We start from the raw sequence: 21,621 nt of genomic DNA on the forward strand, positions 1-21,621 counted from the left end.
CCCGCCCTTACGGTGGCCTGCCTACTCTGCTGGGTGGCGATGAGGATGAAAAGGACTCCTGTATGTGGAAGTGTTTAGCTGGAGGCAGGACAGAGCCCTGAAAACAAGAAAGGCTGTCCTCTGCTCCCACACACCTTGCTATCCCGCTCTGTTGAACCCTGACCTCCTCTGGGCCTGAGCTGCTAGGGGCAGCTGGGATTAGTCACAGAGGGTACCCAGGGCAAGTGAAGAACATTTCACTGGGGCCTGCCTGAGGTTGAGTGAGGAGGAAATCGGGGCCTGCCCTTCGGAGTCCCTCCTGCCCTGCAGCCACCCCCAGCAGTGGGGAAGGGAGGGAGGGAAAGGAAAAGAAGCCCTCACGCCTTCTCCAGGTGGTCAGGGGGCACTGCCTCGAGCTGGGCAGGAACAGGACAACTGCCTTGTAGGGGCCCTGCAGCCCCAGGACTGGGAGCCCCCAGCTCCTCCCACCTCCCCGCCATGCCCTGAACCCACAGAAGGGCGTGCGCGAGGGGCGGCGTACATGGCGTTGGCGGTGACCAGCAGGTCGGCATTGTCGAAGAGCGGGACGCCGGGCACCTCGACGACGAGCACATAGATGAGCTCGATGGCCAGCATGAGCACCAGCTTCCCAATGCAGCTGATCTGCAGGAACACGGAGCAGGCCAGCAGGCTGAGCAGCACGCTGTAGGTAAAGTACTGTGGAGAGAGGGCAGCCGCGTCAGCGCCCGGGCCCGCTCCAGTGCCCCTCCAGCCCGGGCTGGCCTCACGGGGGGCTGCTGAGGGGTCCAGGATGCAAACTTGCCAGCAGGTGTCATGTAGTGTGAAGAACCTTGGTTTGGACCCAGGTGGGCTTCCCGGCCAAGACTGGCCAGAGTTGTGTAGAACCGGGCTCTGGGCTCAGGTCCACCAGAGGTTCATCCCCGATCCACTACAGCCTTGGGCCATTTGCTCAAGCTCTCTAAGCCTCAGTTTTCCCACAAGCAAAATGGGGACAACAGCCCCCATCTCCTGGGCTCGCTGTGGCACCCTGCCTGGCACAGAGCCCAGCACCCTGAATAGCTGTGGGCAGCACAGGCTCCCAGCCCGATCTGCAATTTTGAAATCCACGGCTCCAAGAACTGAAAGCATTTTCATAACCCAGGTAGTGACAACACCTAAACTGAGCTTATTTGGTGGCAAAACCTGACTTAATTGATAGGATGCTAATTACCATCTTTATCCTGCTGCCTGTGACTATTCATCTATTTTGCTGCAGAAATATTACTGTTTCATTATCAGGTGCTGCTCAGGACTGCAGTGGGGGTGTGGGGTCTCAGGAGCGGGGTGGGGGCCCTGCACTATTTACTTTGGGGAAGTCCCTTCTGGTCTCTGAGCCTCAGTTCCCTTCTCAGACAAATGAGGGGTTGGACCAGGTGATCCGAGTGTCCCCTTCTGCTCGGTTGTCCCACTACTAATCTTAGACATGGTGGCATCTATTTTTTTTTCTTTCTTTTAACTTTATCATCCGTTATTTCTGAGTCAGGCACTGGGATGCTTATTATTCTCTCCCCTGCCCTGCCATTCAGAGCTGGGCCCAGACAACCAGGAGGCCCAGGCTTAATATGGGGTCCCCAAGGGACTCAGAGGGCCTGGGACTGGCAGGGCTCATGAGGGCCAAAGGCTGGGACCAACCCCCTCCAGAAACGAGCTGGAACGGGCCCCGCCACCCCCCACTCCCAGCCCCTCCTGTGCAGTGATCCCTGAGGGGCAAGTACAAGACCAAAACTAGCCTCCACTCCTCAGCAAATGCTGTCGGGAAGCAGCAGTGCTGCTGCTGTGGGACCCCGGCCAGATGGGAGCGGGAAGAGCCTGGGGAGGGGTGGGCGAGTGCGCGGCCAGGCCTGCCTGGGGGACACAGCCACCCGGAGGAGAGGAAGAGCTGGGCCAAGGACCCTGGGGCCAGGGGGTGGGTGGGAGTCCGGGATGGGAGAGGGAACCTGGGCCATGACAGCCCAGGATGGCCCCTCTGCTGCAGTTCAGAGCCTTTTTTGTAGATCATGGCCCCTCGGGGATTGGATAAAAGCATGGATGTCTCCCCAGAAAAGCGCCCAGGTACGAAGAAACTGCCATCATCATCTGGGTTTCACATGAGCCCCCGGACGTCCACTGACCCCAGGAGCAGGCAGCTGGGGGAGGGGAGAGCCCACGGCACAGGGCACTGCCCGCCCGGGGTACGGCAGCCCAGGGAATGAGGCACCTCGTACGGCACAGGTGCTTAACACCTGTCCTCCAAACAAGGGTTCTTGAAGTTAATTTTTTAAACTGAAAAGCCTGTACATACAAGGTTCCTTTTAGGGGGGGATAAAAATATTGTAAAATTAGATTAGGTGATAGCTGCACAAATCTGTAAATATAACAGATGCTACTGAATTGTTGACTTTAAGTAGGCAAACTTCGTTGTCGTATTGATTTGGAACTGGGTTCCCTTTCTCCCCTCCCTGCTCTCTGACCCTAACGGTCCAGACAGCTCCCATAGGCTCTCCCGAGGCAGGGTCGGGGCTGCTGCAGAAGCGGAGGATCCAGAAGCAGCTTCACCCTCAGGTTAAAGCATGAACTCTGGAGCCAGACCACCTGGGAGTGCTGCTTCCTGGCTCTGTGACCTTGGGCAAGTTACCTAACCTCTCTGTTTCTTCATCTGTATAAAGGAGATAAAAGTATCCGTGCCATAGCGTTGTTGTGAAGATTAAATAAGGGAAATATAAATAAAGTGCACAGCACAGTGCCTGGCATGGGGTGTTACAGAAACATTAGCCACATTGTTAGTGTCATTACTGCCATGCTCAGGAGGCTGGGCCTTGTTCACCAGTTTCCCACAGTGTCTTGCACATACACATGAGTGAGATTAAGGGGCCCCGGACTTGCCCTGGATCTTTCCTGGACAGCGAAGGACAGAGCAAGGGAGGGGACGAGCCTTAGACACAGGCGGGAGGGTGCCCATCTGCCCCCTTCCAGCCCTTCTCTCCCAATACCTCGGGGAAGTTGCAGTTGGGCCAGGGGTTCCTGCAGAAGCCCTGCTCCTGGCCCAGGCTGTAGTTGAAAGCCGACTCCACCACATGGCACGCGTTGACCTGGCTCACGCTGATGTTGTGCTCGTCTGCCAGGCAGCTAAACAGGTCCTTGGAGTTGCACATGAACTGGGGGACGAGGGCCATGAGAAGACGGTCAGCCCCTGGGGGCCAGGCCAGGGCAGCCTGTCCCCATGGGGCAGCAGGGGCCAGGCCAACTCTCTGTCTCAAGCGTGGCCTCGCCTGGAAGAGGGTGAGGCATGGCAGAGGTTTGCCCAGTGCCCTGGGTGGAAGGAGAGTGCTTGGGGTGCCCTCCCAAGGCTGGACCCTGACCTCTCCCTCTGGGACTTTGCCCTGAGCTCTTTCTGGCTCTCCTTGCTTTGAAAATGAGAAACCAAAAGCCTGTCTGAGATGCTTTAAGAGACAAATCTGATCCCACAAGGAAGAATTTCCAAGGAGGGAGGACTCCAGGGTCTGGGAGGAAGCTCTATTCCCAGCCCATGCCTGTCGGGAGGGCAAAGGACTCCACTGGGTTTGGCCCGGTGGGGTGGGGGAGGCACCGGGTGGAGGCAGAGTCACCCACCATGTTGACAAAAGCCGACAGGAACACTAGGGTGATGGTGAACACCCCAACCAGGGTGCTGTTCATCTTGGACCGTACAATCTTCCTGGAGAGGGTCTGCAGCGGGGCTGGGAAGAGCTGTCTCGGGAGAAGAGAGAGCGAGAGAGAAATGCAAGAGAATTCAGTGTGAGGACACTGCAAATCACCGAACAAGAGCTCAGCGGAGCTGGCCCTTTCTCTGCCTTGGCCTGGATGCTGTCCTAGTGTGGAAGGCTCTAGCCTGGCACCGTCACACCTGGCCGACAGCAGCACAGATCCTGCAGCTGCCAGGACAGTGGGGAGTGCACAGGTGACAGAGGCAGCAAGGAAGATGACACAGGAAAGCAGATGAAAAAGCACATTTACCTGCTATGTGAATTCTGTGCCTTAGAGAAAAGGGCTCTGAGTTACAGTCAGGGAGGGGGTGATGGGTTGAGGGTTCATGGAGAGGCCCAGAACTTTCCCAGGGTGGTCAGGAAGGCTTCTTGGAAGAGATGGGGAGGTGTGGATGTGAGGATTCAAAGAGGATCCAGGGTCTGGAGGAAGGGAAGGGCTTGTGAGAAGGGGGCAGAGCAGAGTACAGGCACGAAGCCAGGAGGCCCTGGACAAGTGCCTTAAGTGAGATTTTATTTTCAGCAGGAAGCTCCAGGGACTTCTGCCATTTCCCTCGCCCAATCCTTCCTGTATTTTCTTCAACTGGGCAAACCATATATCCACTCAAAAACCCAATGCAGTTTTATTAATTAAATGTCAGGCCGTGAAGTCCCATTTCTGCCACCTAAATCTGACACAGCTGGCCTCGTCCACCATGTCCTACTCATCTCCCAAGCAACCTAGGCTAAAAAATAAGTTGATGGACAAAGAGAAGCAAAGCAGTAGATAACGGCTCCCACTGCTACCTTCCTCAACATCTCTTGGTGAGGCCTCTGCTGAAAACATGTCCAGTGACATCTAGAAACTCCCAAGGGCAGAGGAGGGTGGTAGAAAGAGCCCTGGAGTCAGGAGGCCTGGGTTCTAGGCTTGGCTTTTGCCATGTGACGGTGAGCAAGTCACATTCCCTCTCTGAAGGCCATCCCATTTACAGGGCTCGTTGAGCCCTTGAGGCAGCCCTGAACTTTGTGGTAAGGGAAGCAGGCAAAGGCCTCCCTCTCCAATGCTGTCCTGTCGTGCAAACCAAGTGTCAGGAAAGGCAGTCCTGTCTGGGCTCTGAGCATCCCTGCACCTTCTTGCTGAGTGTGCCCGACTGCAAGGCTTATCCATCTCCTGATGCTGAGAGTTTCTGTAGCTGGTCACATAGACAACTAAGTAAGTCCAGGGGACACAGCATGACCCCCTTGTAACTGCTGGCTTGGGTGCTACAATGTTTGCTGCTAGCTCAAAAAGTGCTGGGACTTGAGTCCAGCGTTCCTCAGCTACAACACAAACCACCTGCACACGTAGTAGCATCCATCTGCGTCCATCATGTTGTCCCACTGGGTCTACTTCAGGAGCAGAGAGGACCAACACGAATATGCTGAAGCTCATGCTGCCTACTCTGCTCTGAATGATAAAGTCTTCTGTCTCTGACCCAGGAATCTCATGTCTTCTGCTAGCACCCAGGAAACAGCAACAGGCGAACATATTAGCTTGTAAGCAAATCTCAGCCCCTTTACAGTTCTTGACACCAGACAGGGTCCCCCTCACCCCTCGGTCTTGGCTTTGGGCTGGGTGTGTGTACAGAGCCATATACCTTTCGCATCCCAAGTCCTCCTCTGCCTTTCAAGCAAGGCCATTCCCTTTGGGCTAATAAAAGAAACACTCTGACTGACAACCTCTCAGTTAGTAGAAGGAACGATACATGTGATTTGGAGAGCATAAGCTTGGGTTAAAATCCTACTCAATACACATATAGATCAATGGAATAGAAATGAGCATCAAGAAATAAACCCTTACATTTGTGATCAGTTGATTCTGAAAAGGGTATCAAGACAATTCAATACAGAGAGAATAGTCTTTTCAACATGTTACTGGGACAACTGGATATCCACATGCAAAGGAATGAAGTTGGATCTCTTCCTCACACCCAGAACAAAAATTAACTCAAAATGGATCAGAGACCTAAATGCAAGAGCTTAAAACTATAAAACTCTTAGAAGAAAACAGAGTAAATCTTTGTGACCTTGGATTAGCCAATGGTTTCTTAGATATGACACCAAAATCAAAAGCAACAAAGAAAAATATAGATAAGTGGGGTGTCATCAAAATTTAAAACTTTAGTGCTTCAAAGGACACTATCAAGAAAGTGAAAAGACAACCCATGGAATGGGAGAAAATATTTTAAAACCACATATCTGATAGGGTTTAATAGAATATATAAAGAATTTCTACAACTTAACAACAAAAAGACAACCCAACTTAAAAATGGGCAAAGGACCAGAAAAGACATTTCTCCTAAGAAGATATATAAATAGAAAATAAGCACACATAAAGATGCTCAACATCATTCATCATCAGGAAAATGCAAATCAAAGCCACCATGAGCTACTACTTCTTATCCACCAGGATGGCTATAACCAAATGAAACATAATTACAAGTGTTGAAAGGATATGGAGTAATTGGGACCCTCATACATTGCTGGTTAGAATGTAAAATGGTACAGCTGCTTTGGAAAACAGTTTGGCAGTTCCTTAAAATGTTAAAAGTACCGTAAGAACCAGATCCATTTCTAGATATAAACCTAAGAGAACTGAAAACATACGGCCTCACAAAAGAAGTTGCATTATTCATAATATCCTAAAAGTTCATTAACTGATAACGGATAAACAAAATTTGGTACATTCACACAATAGAATATTACTTAGCCATAAAACAGAATGATGAACCTTAAAACCATTACACCAAGTGAAAGAAGTCAGACACAAAAGGCCACATATTGTATGATTCTGTTTATATGAAATGTTCAGAACAGGTAAATCCATAGAGACAGAGAGTAGATTAGTGGTTGCCGGGGACTGGGGGGAGGGGAGGAAATGGGGAGTGACAGCTCAAGGATATGGGATTTCTTTGGGTGATGATGAAAATATTCTAGAATTTGAGAGTGGAGGTGGCTGCACGACTTTGTGAATATACTAAAAACCATAGAATTATAGACTTTATAAAGGTGAATTTTATGTATGTGAATTACATCTCAATGAAGCTCTTAGTTTCAAAATCCTGGTCAGCCTCTTACTGGCTGTATGATCCTGGAGAAGTCCTTAACTGCTCCGAGCCATGGTTTCCTTAACCATAAATAGGATAAAATCACAGGGTAGCTATGAAGATTCAATGACATGATACATTTGAAAGTGCTCTGTAAGCTTTTACATGCTCAGAAAAGTCAGCTAATATTTGCACTTCGCAGAGCTATACTGCCAACAAGAACGAAAGTCCTTGTTTCCCATTGAAGGAATTTTGGGTTTCACAGCTTGGTTAAAGTGTTTTGGCATGAGGACCTTACCCTGAGATGGTGTGACAGATGGTTGCTAATCTACGGCTGTTTAAAATTTTGCCATTCCATTTCCCCCCATATTCTTAAAGTGTTTCCGTTCCGTGCACCCTGAGCCACAAAGTGAAGGGCTTCCGTCGTTTTGCAACCACCAGTGTAATGACTGATTTAAGTGGATGCTAAAGCCAGCTTTTATAAAAGGTGACTGGGAAACAGGATATTCACAGAGTTCCTAATCCATATGGGAATCATTTAGTGAACAGGAGAAGAACTGCAAGCTATTTTGGAAAAAAAAAAAAAAATTCAACCTGGAATGTAGCTTTAACATCTACTGAGTGGTTGACTCTTCATGTGCTGGCCTGCTGTAAGCTGACTTATCTTTACACCTTTCAACAAGACCTGCCCTTGACTTCAAAATCTCAGCAGGAACTTAGGAACTGCTGCTATTTTGAAGTACCCTGAAGATGCAACATCCTTTCCTTGTTTATAGACTATCTCATCTCTTGTTATCAAAGTGCACTCTATGTCGACCCTGAATCCTAACTATACTAGCCCGCAGTGGATTTAAAAAATCTTTACCCGGGGCAGAGTCTCCTTGTGGGGCTGCAGCACAGTTACAAGCAGCTCTTAAAGAGCATTTTTAAGGCAGGATAATTGTGTTTGTGCAAGCCAATCGCTCAGTGCCTGCTCATGATCATTGTGCAGAAAAATAACTAATTTAAAAAAAAAATAAGTTTAGTACGTTCCCAGCTTGATTAATTTAAATCCACTCAAGGAGAAAAATGGGAGTGGGGACATAATGACCCGTGACTGGGTGAGGCTCAGTTTTGATCCTGGCCTGAGTGTCTCTGGGCAAATCAATGACCTCCCTGGTCCTTGGGCCCTGCCTGTGACGTGGGTGCAGGGTACTGCAGAGATGAAAGAAGGTGATGAAATCTGGTGGTGAAAAGTTTAAGAAGACAACCTTTTTGACAAGGAGCTAATAAGAGAAGTAATAGCTCCTATTTCAGAAAAAAAGAAAAGAAAATCTCAGAGGCCATACAAGGCAGGCAGATGCCCACAGCTGTACCAGTATCACCACCCGGCCCGCTCAGGAGTCAACTGGACATATTGACAGAGGTGGTGTCCTGCAGGTGAAGCCCATGGGCCCTGGAATCAGAACTACCTGGTTCAGATCCCAGTGATATCACCTCCTAGCTCTAGGAGCCAGTAAGTTGCCTGAACTCTCTGAGCCCCAGGCTCCTCACCTGAGGAGTGGATGTAATAAAAGCCACCTTAGCGGCTCAGGAGATTCAGGAGCCACAGCTCAAAGTGGTGTAGCTGGGAGCTGGAGCCTTGACAGCCTGATGCACAAACCATGGGAAGAACATACGATAAGCCTCCTAGAATGAAGAGTTCTCCATCCCCCTAATGATCACATGCATGGCGACAACATATCCCTTCCCTAATTGACAAAATGTGGCCCTGAGTACACTGATGGAAACCTGAGTGTGGGAATCCTAATGTCCTCACAGGCTGGAAGAGATGAGGGGGCTGGTGGCTCAGTAAGACCCTGTTTCGGAAATCGTGGACCAGGAGTCAGGATGGAGTGGTAGATGGGACATCCATTTTGGTGGGATTTAGCTACCTCCAGGCTGCAGGGAGAGGAGAGGAGGCTCTTTTGGAGGCTGCACAGGGCAGGCAGGCCTGGGGGAGGCTCTGATCACAGAAGGCAGGAGCTCCGACAGTGCGACACGGGGTCAGTGGGATGCAGGCTGGAGAATGAAGATTTAAACACGCACAAGCCGCACACACACACACACACACACACAGACCCCTGCTATGGAGCTCAGTCCTCCCATGGGCCTCTGTACCAAGTCCCACACAGCTGGAAAGGAGAGTTTGGCCTTCTGAGTAAGGATGCCCCAATAAGCCATGGTAAAGGCAAGGGGCTCAGGTCAGAATGTGGGGGGAGGAGGCAGTTCCGAGGCTTGTAAAAAAAGGAGTAACCCACCTACCCATGGGGGAGGTGGCAGAAAAGTGCCCGGTAGTGACGGGTTAGGCCTGGCCACTTCACAGCATGAGGGCGCAGAAGCTACAGGGAGGCTGATGGAACAGCCAGAGCTGGCCCAGGAGGGAAGGGGCTGCGCCCGGGAGACCGAGCTCGCCACCCCAGGAGGTGATGGGGCCCAGGCTGGCCCCCCCCGCGGCAGGGTGATCACAAAGGGATTCAAGCCTCCGGGGGACACCCTGGCTGGCCTCACTGCCCACTTCCCTTCCAACCTGAGATGCTCTGAGTCTGTGGACAAAAAGTGTAATCATGAGAAGGATTTAACTTGCTTTTCTCTTAGAAAAGCAGTTCTGGAGGCCTCAGTCACCCGAGATGCCAAGGGAAGGAAGGGGTGACGTGTGCAGACGTACAGCCTGTCCTCTAAGACAGCATCACCAGGGACAGGGCACCCGAGGGAAGCACTCAGGGGGACAAGTGCTCAAGGCGTCTGAGAGACAGCTGGGGCGCCGGAAGGCAGCCAAGGGCTCCGGAAGGGAGGCCGGAATGTCGGGACAAGATGAAGACTCAGCCCCTTGGAGAAACCTAGGGGTGTGTGCGAACTGGACCAGCCTGTGTCAGGAAAAGATTGAACAGGCCCAAGATAAAAAGGCAGCCAGAACACTTAGTAGGTAAGAAGAGGAAAACCTCGTAACAGGATGGACAGAAAGGACCTGCGGAAACCCTGCTCCCCAACAGACAGGGAGACCAGTAATCCAGGCTACACTTCCAACTGTCGTCTTCAAGTTTCTCTCTTCAGAAAGGTTAAGCAATGAATAATTTAAGGAAGGAAGTCCAAGTTGTTTTGGGAAAATGGAAAAGTAAAGAAAGAAATTGTGCCCGGCAGAACCTCCCGGATTTGGACCAGCAGAGCCTGTTCCCCGGAGTACCTCTGGAACAGTTGTATCTCACTGGAACGCCACTAGCCGTGATTCCTGTGAAATTGTGGGAATAAGATGAAAAGCTTCCGAGTTCTGGTGAAGGGCAAGTCTTCTTAAAGGGAGAACAGAACGATGCTGAAACTTAGTCAGCTTCATGTCAATACCAAAAACGATGACAAAATAAACTTCCAGTCAAGCCGCCTTTGTCGGTGGCTTGGTGCCGTGCACGGTGCTCGAGGGCCCCTGTCCAGTGACAGGCCAATGTCCAGCCTTGGGGAAAAGGACAGGTTAAGATTCCCTGTTGCAAAGATGCCAGAAGATAGAACTGCCTGATTCATGTCCTAATGTGCAAACAGTTTAATCCACAACATGAGGGAGGAAAGAAGAAGAATTAACTGGAAAACGAGTTCATGCCACAAACAACTTTTCAAGTCGGGCTATGCCTTTTAGAAGGTGGGTAAATGTGGAGATGATGGTTTATCAGAGTGACAATGTTAAGTTTTTACCTGAGCTCCAGGATCCTGGAAGACAGGACAGTTAGGAAGTCCCCCAGCCCCTTGTGTTCTGGGAAACAGTGTGCTGCACCTACCCCACGTGACGTAGATAAGGCCCACGATGCCCCGTGTTAGCTCCGGCAAGGTGGGACACAGACTCTCCACAGTCCCCTTCCGCCACCTCATAAACGATTAGCTGAGCTACTTGTCCCCCCGACCAATCCCCACTAACAAAATGCTTGTTAACCCAACGTTTGTTAAGCTTCTCTCCTTCCTCCAGTCCATTGAACTCTAAGGGTGGCTCCCAGAAAACAGGGTTCTTTGGCATATAATATTCTCCAGTCTATTGTCTGTTCATGTCAACCTCTCATCCCACTTCCCCACACTTGGCTCCTTCTTCTCTATAAAAGAAAAACCCCTTTTGCCTAATTCTTGAAATGCTTGTGGACCTTATGGTCAGAGCATTCGCCCTATTACAAAAGCAAGCCCCTTTTCCTGTTTGCAATAATCCTTTCAAATAAAGTCTCTCCTTAGCAAATACAGATTTTTTTTTTGACAAGAGGTTAGGAGGGGAGGACACAGCAAGGACTGAGGGTGTTGCTAGAGTCTATTAGGCATGTCAGCTCCTGGCCCGGAGCCTGGTTCCAGACTTTTTTGCTAGATAATTCTTTCCTGAAGCCCCGCATCAGTGAGAAGGCAGCAGTGTCCCTGATGAAGGGTGTGGGGGGACAGCGTTCATGGGCACTGCCGGGGCAGGGAGGTGGGCGTTCCATCCACCAGCCTCCCCGAGCAACCAGAGGCTGCTCCAAAAAAGCATGAAAAATTGCTGGGCTAAAGTAAAAGAACTGAGAACAAGCTTACTGCATTTGACACTGATAGCAAAATAGGTAGAATAAATAATATACAAGGAGGCAGGGATGATTTATCATAAACAACCTTGAAGAATGGGGAAAAGATTTCACCAGCCCGAAGTAAACTAACTCAAAATGGCCAGGGCAGGCAGATATATATATATAGATAGAGATATATATATATAGATAGGTACATAGATACATAGATACATAGATATAGATATATATAGGTGGGAAAACGGACCCAGGCTCCCTCCTCTCCCCCCACCCACACACCCAATACACACACAGATCAGGGAACACAAGGCAAATGGAGTCAGTACAGCTCAAGTTTACCAAAGCAGTTAACAGAAAATCTAGGTTCTAGCTAAAAATCTATAGACTACCTATAGCTTTGATTCTGATTTGAACACAGGTGAAATAAATGCCTGAAACAACAACAAAATAATGGCTTTGACTTGGTTCATAACTTAGCTAAGAGAAGATTCTTTCTGGGGTTCAGCCAAAGAGGCCACTGTAGCTACGGTGTGCTGTTAGGTGTGCTGTTAGAGCGGTGAGAGAAGAGCAGGCCAGAGGTGGGGCCCGGCCACAGTAGGCTCTAAAGGGCCCAGAGCTGACAGAGCACATGTCCACCCCTGGCCCAGGTCCTGGTTCCAGACCGTCTTCTAGACAATTCTTCACCTAGGCCCTACAGCAGGGCATCTGCTGGACTCACCTTCACGCAGGAGTAGATCACAGACACGAACACCACCGTGGTCAGCAGCAGGAAACAGGTCAGGTAGAAACTCAGCATGAACACGGAGCTGGAAGTAGAGAGGCAGCTGAGGCACTCTGGGTGGGCCCGGTCAGAGATGGCGTGGTGAAGCCATGCCCAGGTCAGGGGGCTGCAGCATCCCTGGGGCGGGGGTTGGGGGCTGGCCCGGCAAGCATGCCGCAGGCTCGAGGGCCCGTCGTCACACTTCCAGCAGGTAGGGGCTCTGAAAGCCCCAGAGAAGGAACCCAAGTTACTCAGTTGAGCCCCTGAGTTACCGAGATGGGCTCACAGGGCTGTGCAGACAGATCCAGGGACCCTCCTGCACTGCAGTCTCTCTCTGGCCCTTCCTGCTTTCCTGTCCCCTTCCAGGTGGGAGCTGAACAGAGCCAGGTGACACCTGGATGATACTTTGCCTTTTTCTTAGCTGTCCTCAGCCTGTCTTCATTTACCCTGAAAGACCCACTTTTTAAAAGCACCTGGTTATTTCTTCCAGGTTATTTCTTCCAGGTTATTCTTCCAAGCTCATGGCTTGATAAATAGCCATGAAGGCTGAAACTCGACTTGATAAATGACCGTCACTGAGAGGAAAACGTAAGCCAGCAATCCAGTCCAGCCAGAAGCAGGGGTGATGTGTCCTTTGGGAGGGGCAGATTCCCTCCCTTCTGCCTCTCCCCACTGCCAGGTCCCCACAGCAAGTCCCACTCAGATTCTGCTCCCCTGTTCTTAGAAAAATGCCAAGGATCTCCTCTGCCCCTCTTCTTGGGAGGCAGGTGGCGGGTGACCTGCGGGGCCAGCCGGGACAGGACTCTCAGACAAAAGAGCTGCGAGTGGCCTTCAGTGGGAACTTCCAGCTGGCCCTGCTGAGGACAGGGCTGGCCCAAGTAGAGCAAGCTCCATCATCCCAGCAGGAGGCCACAGGGATTCCTCCCTCTTTCCAGGGAGGAAGAGGGGCCTGAGGGGCCCCTCATTGTTAGCAGGTTAAAGGCAAATGCAGGACTTGAAAAGCCAGGTGGACACCTCCAGGGAGGCATTCAAACAGCCTCTTTGTTCTAGGATCCCCCAGAAGCCAGCACTTAGCTGACTTAATCAGAAAGGGGAAAGAATTCTTTTCAAAGGGAAAGAAACACCTTCAAAGTGACTTGTAAGGCTTCCCTGGAGAGAGAGGGCTACAGAATGACCTTGTCGATGGCCTGGCAACTCAGAGCTGTGGCCAGAGGAGAGGGTGGAGCTGCTGGAGGCAGAGCAAGTAATAACACGAGCCCCACTCCATGCCGCAGGGAGGGGAAAAAAGTGGCCAAGAGGCAGGATTATGCTCCCAAACTTTGGGAACAGTGGTTGCAACGTGGTATAAGGCTGCTAATTTATACCTGTGGCTCCATTTCAATACAGAGAAATGGGGTTCTATGCCATAAGGGCTCCCCTGCCCACCAGCCCTGCACAGCCTCAGTGCAAGGGGCAATGGGCTTCAGCTGCGTGACCAGGTGGCGCTGGCTGCCGGCTCTGGTTTTTACCTGTGGTATCACAACAGACGCCACAGCAGATGCAGATGTAAGGACACCTCGTCAACAATCAATGTCGTTAAAAGTAAAAGGTGTTGGGTTAAAAGTCACACAGACATCCGCTACCTCCTGACAAGTACACTGAGAAGGACATAACATCACTTCTGGGAGACTTGTGTCAAACGTGCATAACCTCAATCTAATCACAAGAAAACACCAAACAAACCCAAACTGAGACATCCTACAAAATAGGTGACTAGTACTTTTCCAAAGTGCTAAGGCCATGAAAGACAAGTAAAGGCTGAGGAACTGCCACCGGCCTCTCTTGGCGACACAGCCAGTCTTCAGGAGAATTCAGGAGCACCTCTTTGAGACGAGCCTTCGGAACCTGAAATATATTCTTTGAAATAGCCAGAGTAGTAGAAAATCTCTATCTTTTGAAGATGTATTGACTTTTTTGCAAGAACCAAAGGTCACTGAGAATCTATAAGCCTGGCGACTAAGTTGGACGATTTAATCAGTTAACAGTGGTTTGGGTTAAAATAGGATGAGATGAGAAAGGATGAAAAGGAGCCTCTTGTGCAGCAGAACAGCAGTGCCCAGTGAATGAGTCCATCGCCTGCCCCTGACAGAACAGTCAGAACTCTGGCTTTCCAGTCCCACCCAGGACACATTTGGAAACCTATCTCCCTGCCCGAGCAAGTGAAGCCCAGGCGCCCCCCACCCCTCCTTCTAAGCGACCACTCTCTCCCACCCCCAGGAGCCTCTGCAGCCAGAGGAGGGAGTCAGGAGGAACGAGGGTACTTACTGGGGCATGATGGTGATCTGGACAAAGCAGATGAAGAGGAAGACGAGTGAGGCACACGCCACATAGGCACCAAATCGGTCATCCACCTGCTTGGAGTACTGAGAAGGGGAGGACAGGGTGAGGGGGCCTGTGCAGCCCGCTCTCAGGACAGGTAAGACTCGAGAAACAGCGCTAGACTTAGATCAAAGAGAGCAAGCAGTCCAGATGACCCTAAGGTGGTGCTGTGGGAAGGGTGGTTGAAGGGGCACTTGGGATTGTGTCAAACCAGAAACTTTCTGCAGGCCAGGTCAGTGGGAGAGGAAGGCAGAACGGTCACAGCTACAAGTTAGTGAGCACCACTAACATTCTGGGCAACATGCTGAGAGTCTACAACATGTTTGCCCTCACAACAGCCCCATGATGGACGCCCAGGACTACTGGCATTTCTACTTTATTGATGAGCAAGCTGGGGCTCAGAGAGGTTGTGTGACTTGTGCAAAGTCACAGAGCTCCTAATTGGAATAACTAGGATGAGATCCAGGGCCCCGACTCTGAGCCCCATCTCCTCCCCTCGCCACCAACTGGCTGCACCAACGGAGGTCAGCACCAACGGAGGTAGCACCGGCACAGAGCCCCCTGAGTGGGCATCCACAAATCAGCTCCTGTTACTGCTGGTAAACATAACTAGTGTCCTTTTATCCTTTCAATAGTTTTACCCTCCTAAGTAGGTCTGCCTCATTTAAAGCTGACCTAAGTTCATGGGTTTTAACTGAACACTGAGGCGGCCTGTGATGTGGTAGGAAGAGAACTGCCAGGACCAGGGGTCACTCCTGTGCTGGGTGTCCTGGGGCAAGTCACCCAACCACTCTGAGCTTCAGTTTTCTCCTTCACAATTTAAGGAGATGGGACAAAAGCTCTCAGTGGCCCCTTCCAACTTTAAAACTTTGAGGGTCCAAAAGCAAGCTGGGTAGACATATTTTTATAATAATTATGATAATATTAAAAACAGTAACTAACATTTATTGAACACGTACTCTCTGCCAGGTTTGGTTTATGTGTTGTACATGTATTAACTCATTTAATCCTTACCATAACTCCATGAGGTAGGTATGTTAAACATCCTTGTTTTCCAGATAAGGAAACTGATGCAGAGAAAGGTGAAATAATCACATTATCCCTTCCAACCAAGGAAGTCTCATTAGACCCCTATCTCCTGGGTAGCAGAGCATCAGAGCTGGGGAAACTGACTGACGAGAAGGGCTCCCTGGGCGGAGGGGACACGGGAGAGCGAGGTGCTGTTGCCCTGAACCCCTGCCCCCCACCCCCAGTCCAGGCCCCACCCGGGACCTCCCCCACCTCCCTGTCCAGGCTCCTATACCTTCTTCTCTAAGTCAGGCTCCCTGAAGGTCAAGAGGAACTTGCGGACATGCTCAGACCGCAGCCTGTCGATGCTCCTGGCGTCGATGGCCCGGCCCAGAAACTCATCCACTTCATCCTCGGGGTTTGCGCTCTCCTGGGCGTTCCTGGGGAGCAGGAGCAAAGACACAGGACAGGCTGACCGCCAGGGGGCCCCACTACAGGGCTAGCTCTGCCTGATGGGGGGCCTGGCAGCCACCCAAGACCATCCAGCTAATAGGGGGCGGGAAGCTGGGGTCTAGCCGAGGTCCACCAACAGCCACAGCCCTCACTTCTAACTTTGGTATGGATGTGTCGGAAACCATCGACTCTCAAACACACCAGCTGGAGGGGCTCAGGGACAGAAAGGCTTTTCTGGTTCTATCAGTTACTTCATACTGACGTGGTCTTTGTACATGGTTCTTAGTGATTAATGAGGGTTTGATTGTTTTTCCCTGCAGGTAACAGTCTCTGCTCTTTATTCTCCAGTTTTATCACCACCCTGAAAGGAAAGCCAAGGTTGGGGGGTGAGACTTCTACTGCAGAGACTGTGACCCACCCGTTTTCCATAGCCTGGCTCAGGTTACAAACTTCAGGAAGCAGATTCTGTGATCTTCAGGAGCTAAGTTTTGGTCAGGGTGAAGCCTAGATCTTGAGTGGAATTTTTTAAAGTCCCTGAGAACTGGGAAGAGGAGGGGGAAAGGCATCCCCTCGAGGCCGGGGATGTGGTCAGGCACTGGGGACCAAGGAGCAAGGCCCGCATTTTCCTGAGGGAGGCACGTGTGTGTGGGTGCACGTGCACGTGTGTGTGTGCAGTCTGCACATGGGTGTCCCTGTGCCCACGTGTGAGGTGTGCGTCTATGTACACACATGCGTGCATGAGTGTAGTAGAGATAAAATGGGCAGTGCTGAGGCCCGGACCCTCTTCCGGGCGGCCTGGGCTCCTGGGGCTGCCCTGGTCTGTCTGGTGGACACGGACCGACCATCCATCAGCTATGGCGGGCTCCACTCACTCCCACTAGGACCGTATGTGGGATCATTTCCCAAGGAAATGTGGGGAAACCAAGTTATAAGGTAGATTTGGAGACATCTCCCAGATGAGAGAGCAGGAATAAAGAAGGTCACATTACTCACTTGTCCTTGGGGTCTTCAAAGCCCTAAAAGAGGGATAGAGAGAGAGAGGAGCATGAGAACTGAGAGGATGGAGCTCGGGAGTTGGGAGCTGCAGGAAAGCTGTAGCTGATCTTTGTAAGTTCATCAAGGAGCCTGGACATAGACAGGATCACCATTCCTTAGTTCTTTCCTTCCTTCCTCCCTTCCTTCATTTCACAAATCATGCTTGGGTTCTTCCTACGGGACAGGCTCTGTGCTGGACGCTGAAGATGCACTGTGGTTTCATTTTCTCTACTGGCAAAATCCATGTGTCTAAGCTCTTCCTATCCCCACACTCAACTGCCTCCACATTCCCTGAAACCGCTCCCCTCCCTCTTCCTGGAATCTATGCTTGGAAGGTTCCCTCCCAACTCTGCCGCTTACTCAGATGGAAATAAGAGAAATCACTAAGCTGCCCAATTGCCCCGCCACCCATCCACCCACACACTGAGTACACATAAAACCTATTGAGAGTTCAGTCTCTGCACTTAAAAACAAACAAACAAAAAAACTCCAGTTGCATGCAGCAGCCTTCCTGGTATCTGAGAGCCTATGTATTCTAAGGCCAACGTTGCTGGGGCCTCAGGAAGTGCAGAGCCCACCTGCCACGGTGGCTGACCACTATTCAGCCGTTCGTTTACACAGGCAGAGGTGAGAGTGGGAAGAACTTTTGCTGATTGTCAAACTGAACACCTTATTTAGAGTTCATTTACAAAGTCCAGGAAAGAATAGATGTGTATCACTGCCAGTTTGAGTTGTGGCAGAATGGAGGGTTCCCTAAAATGGGAGTGGGATGGAATCTGGGGGACAGTGGAAGAGGCAACCAGCAGCCCCAGGATATGCAGTTCCAGGTTAAGGCTCAGGTTGCCAGGAAAAGAACAGAGAGGTCAACCCCTCAGTTCTGTGGCCCAGCGTAGAGCAATATATTGCTGAGCAAAAGGGGAGTTCAGCAAATGCTGGTTGAACCAAAACCCAAATAAACATACCTCTCTTTATTCCCACTGAGGACATGATTTGGAAATACAAACGTGGGATTTATGCTGGTCTCCATGAGCCAGAGCTGTCAGGCACTGAAACAGATACAGGTCCTGGGAGCAGGCTCTGAGCTCCTCCCAGGCTGCCCCCACCGGTCCCCTGCCCAGCCCATCCTGGCAGCCATGTGACCAGACGAGCCTCTCCTCCTTGCCCTCTGAGATTACCAGGCCCTCCCTCCAGGCTGCGAGATCCGGCCCACATCACCGTCCAGTTCCAGGCCGGAGGAGTTGGTGTCTCCTTCCTCTCCTGCCTGCCCCCACCTTGGGGTCTGGGGTTAGGACTCAGCATCAAGCGGACGCTCCCTCCAGGGGCCAGGCCCGTGCCTGATGCTCCGGGGCCCCCAGGGGCACAAGCGTGACCAGGCAGCGAGTGCCTGGATGTGCGGAGCTCCCCACAGAACCCCTCAGGGGCTGGCCCACTTGCTTCTGTCACTTGAGCCAGCAATGATTTTACTATAGGACTCTGAACAATCCGGTTATATTATACATATGCTGGTCTCTACAGCTCAAGAATATACCTGACTTTTTTTTTTTTTTTTTTTTTACTTTTTTTTTTAAATTCAGTTTTATTGAAATACATTCACACACCATGCAATCATCCATGGTATACAATCCACTGTCCTCAGTATGATAACATAGTTATGCGTTCATCATCACAATCTATCTCTGAACATTTTCCTTACATCAGAAAGAACCAGAACAAGAATAAAAAATAAAAGTGAAAAAAGAACACCCAAATCATAATCATCACCCCATCCCACCCCATTTGTCCTTTAGTTTTTATCCCCATTTTTCTATTCATCCATACACTAAAGGGGGTGTGATCCACAAGGTCTTCACAATCACACTGTCACCCCTTGTAATCTACATTATTATATAATTGTACCTGACATGTTTTTAATAAATCTGTTTCTGACTCTTCCCAGTGCTCCTTTGGTCATCTGCTGGTCTTGGGGGCCCAGTTTGCCCTCCTGTGCTGAGCAAAGAGAGGAGCCTATTCTAACCATGCTGGGTGACGTGCTGCCGAGCTCAGCATCAGGTTGGGGCAGTGAAGGGAAAACAGAAAACACTTTGGTCCATAAACCACAGCAGAAGGGTCACTAAGAACACGGTCCAACAGACTGAGCTCACGTCTCAGTCCCACCACTCACTTACTAGATCTAGGGCCACAGCCAAATTACTGAACCTCTCCCAGCCAGGCCAGAAGGCCCATCAGATGGGTTCCTGGGGAACAGCCCAGCTCAGGGGTTCCTGGTTCCTCCCTCTTGGACCTAAAGCAAGAACACAGGCTGTGGCCCTTCAGCTCGTCCACACCAGAGGTGCTGAGTGTGATGGTGGCTCTCCCTGGAGGCTCAGGTTTGCACACTTGGTGCAGGTGAGACTGCTAGTCTTCCCTGAGCACTTGGGGAGCCCCCTCTGGACTGTGGCCTGGCAGCCCTTGGAACCTGTCCCCTGCCCCAGCCCCGGGACTGATTGCTCACTGTGATTCCTCAGGTGATCCCGTGCCCAGCCAGGAGGGTGCTCTTCTCCTTTGGCTGCAGCACAGGTTGTCCCTGACGCTGCTCTTCCGAAAGCATCCCCTTCCCCACAGGCAAAGCAGTTAGCACCACTCAGCTCACATCCACCAAAGGGCCTCCTGGCAGCCTGGCTCCCTGAGCCTGTCCTTCCCACAAGTACAGCCCTTCTGCTAAGTCTTCCAAGGTTTCCTGTCCTGGCAATGATTAATACCTCTACCAAACCAATGCTTTCTCATACAAACTGCCTCAGTAGAGACTCTGAAGTAGCTGAAGTTTCAGCTTATAACAAGTATCACTGGGGTGTAAGCTGAAAGGATTTTAAACAGAGGAAGTGATTTACTACCAGGCACTGTTCCTGCTTGCTGGCTGCTCTCTCTTCTTCCCCTGCAGTTCTCGGCCTCCCTTTCCTCCCTCATCCTTCTCTTCCCTACTCTTCTGCGTCTCTATCTCCCCCTCCCATCTCCCCCGTACCCTTCCGTCCCCATCTTCCTGCCTTCTGCTCCCCTCTTCCTCTGGTTGCTTCCACCTGCAGGGGAGCCTCCCTCTCCCCCTTCTTCCTCGTCTTCACCATCTGGGTGACGTGGGGCAGACTCTGCAGGAGACCATCAAAGGGGCTGAGAACAGGGAGGGTCTGCCAACTGCTCTCTGCTTTGCAGACAGCCCTTGCGGGAGGGAGTGTGGTGGCTGGAACCCACTGCAGACACTGCCCAGGTCTGTGGACATCCAAGTTCAAAGCCTTGGTGGAAGGCTGGGCTTCCCCGACTCCACACCCTCCTAACGCTGGCCTCCCACAAGCTGCTGCTCTACTGTCAGAATTTAAAATGAACATCTTGATTCAATTTATTTTTTTCTCCTGTATATTTTCTTTAAAGCCTTGTCAGCTGCCACTTGTTAGTTAGCGAGGAGCAGAGTGCCTGGGTCCCCAGGCTGTCCCCTCCTTCAGGCCCCCGCTGGCTCTCGTCGCATGGAGTCTATCTCTACTTCCTCCTGCTGGACCTTAAATGTACTCGGATCCACAGACCCCAAACTTCAGAATCCCAGGCCTGTACCCTTTCCTTTTTTCCACTACCCGGCTCTGGGGGAACAACGTGGCCTCAAGCCTTTCCCTGCACGACCTCCCTCCTCACCCCTCCCTCGGTGTGGGTGGACCCCCACTGCAGGAGTCCCAGCTGCTTTTGAACTGAGGAACAAGGCTGATGTGTGGAAGACAAGCTCTCAGATCAAAAGAAAATACCACCGCTGTAACCTGACTTCTTTTCATTCCTCATCCTCTTCTCCCCTCCCCCTGAACTCATCTTTCTATCTCAGCTGAGTGTCCGCTTTGGCAAACCAGGCAGTGCACCCCGAATGAGCAGCAGGAGGGAGTAGAGATAGACTCCATGCGACGAGAGCCAGCTGGGGACCTGAAGGAGGGGACAGCCTGGGGACCCAGGCACTCTGCTTCTTGCTAACTAACAAGTCGCAGGTGACAAGGCTTTAAAGTAAATGTACAGGAGAAAAAATAAATTGAATCAAGACACTCATTTTATTTTATTTTATTTTATTTTATTTATTTATTTATTTTTATTTGTACAACCACTGAGCCGGAGTGTGGCAAATGAAAGCACTGATGCGACCCCCTCTCACACATGACATCACTTGGTATCTCATGAACGTACCTGCAGATGCACTCAGGCCTCTGGTTTAAGTGGAGTGGAGGAAGGGAGAAGAATCCCATTATCCTAACATTTTATGTTTGATGGTGATAGGTATATATAAAAATGTATAATATTTTGTTAACATTCTTTTAAGAAATTTCCTCTCTTCATCCTAGTCAACTAAAGTTTCCAGGCATGGAATACTTGTATTACAATCTACTTAACCTCTTTGTCTTTGCAGTGGAGCTGGTTCCCCAGACCTCTTTGGATTTTTGGACATTTGTGAAGACACTCATTTTAAACTTTGATGGCAGAGAAGCAGCTTGTGGGAGGCCAGCGTTAGGAGGGCGTGGAGTCGGGGAAGCCCAGCCTTCCACCAAGGCTTTGAACTTGGATGTCCACAGACCTGGGCAGTGTCTGCAGTGGGTTCCAACCACCACACTCCCTCTTGCAGTGTTGCTGCAAAGGCTGGGGGTGTCTGTCCC

The 21,621-nt window shown here is 50.8% G+C and overlaps 1 protein-coding gene across 2 annotated transcripts in view; it reads right to left on the minus strand.

Annotated features, from left to right (window-relative positions):
- Window positions 1-21,621, minus strand: part of ADCY5 (adenylate cyclase 5) — a 152,605-nt gene that overhangs the window by 15,149 nt on the left and 115,835 nt on the right. For both annotated transcript variants that reach the window (XM_037837024.1, XM_037837015.1), the window contains exons 9-15: window positions 16,931-16,953; window positions 15,780-15,924; window positions 14,423-14,520; window positions 12,077-12,164; window positions 3,628-3,744; window positions 3,009-3,173; window positions 521-696 (exon numbers count right to left, since the gene is read on the minus strand). In XM_037837024.1, the coding sequence (XP_037692952.1) occupies window positions 521-696; window positions 3,009-3,173; window positions 3,628-3,744; window positions 12,077-12,164; window positions 14,423-14,520; window positions 15,780-15,924; window positions 16,931-16,953 (812 nt within the window). The remainder of the gene's footprint in view (window positions 1-520; window positions 697-3,008; window positions 3,174-3,627; window positions 3,745-12,076; window positions 12,165-14,422; window positions 14,521-15,779; window positions 15,925-16,930; window positions 16,954-21,621) is intronic.

The sequence above is a fragment of the Choloepus didactylus genome, chromosome 1 (assembly GCF_015220235.1).
Source record: "Choloepus didactylus isolate mChoDid1 chromosome 1, mChoDid1.pri, whole genome shotgun sequence".
NCBI lineage: Eukaryota > Metazoa > Chordata > Mammalia > Pilosa > Megalonychidae > Choloepus > Choloepus didactylus.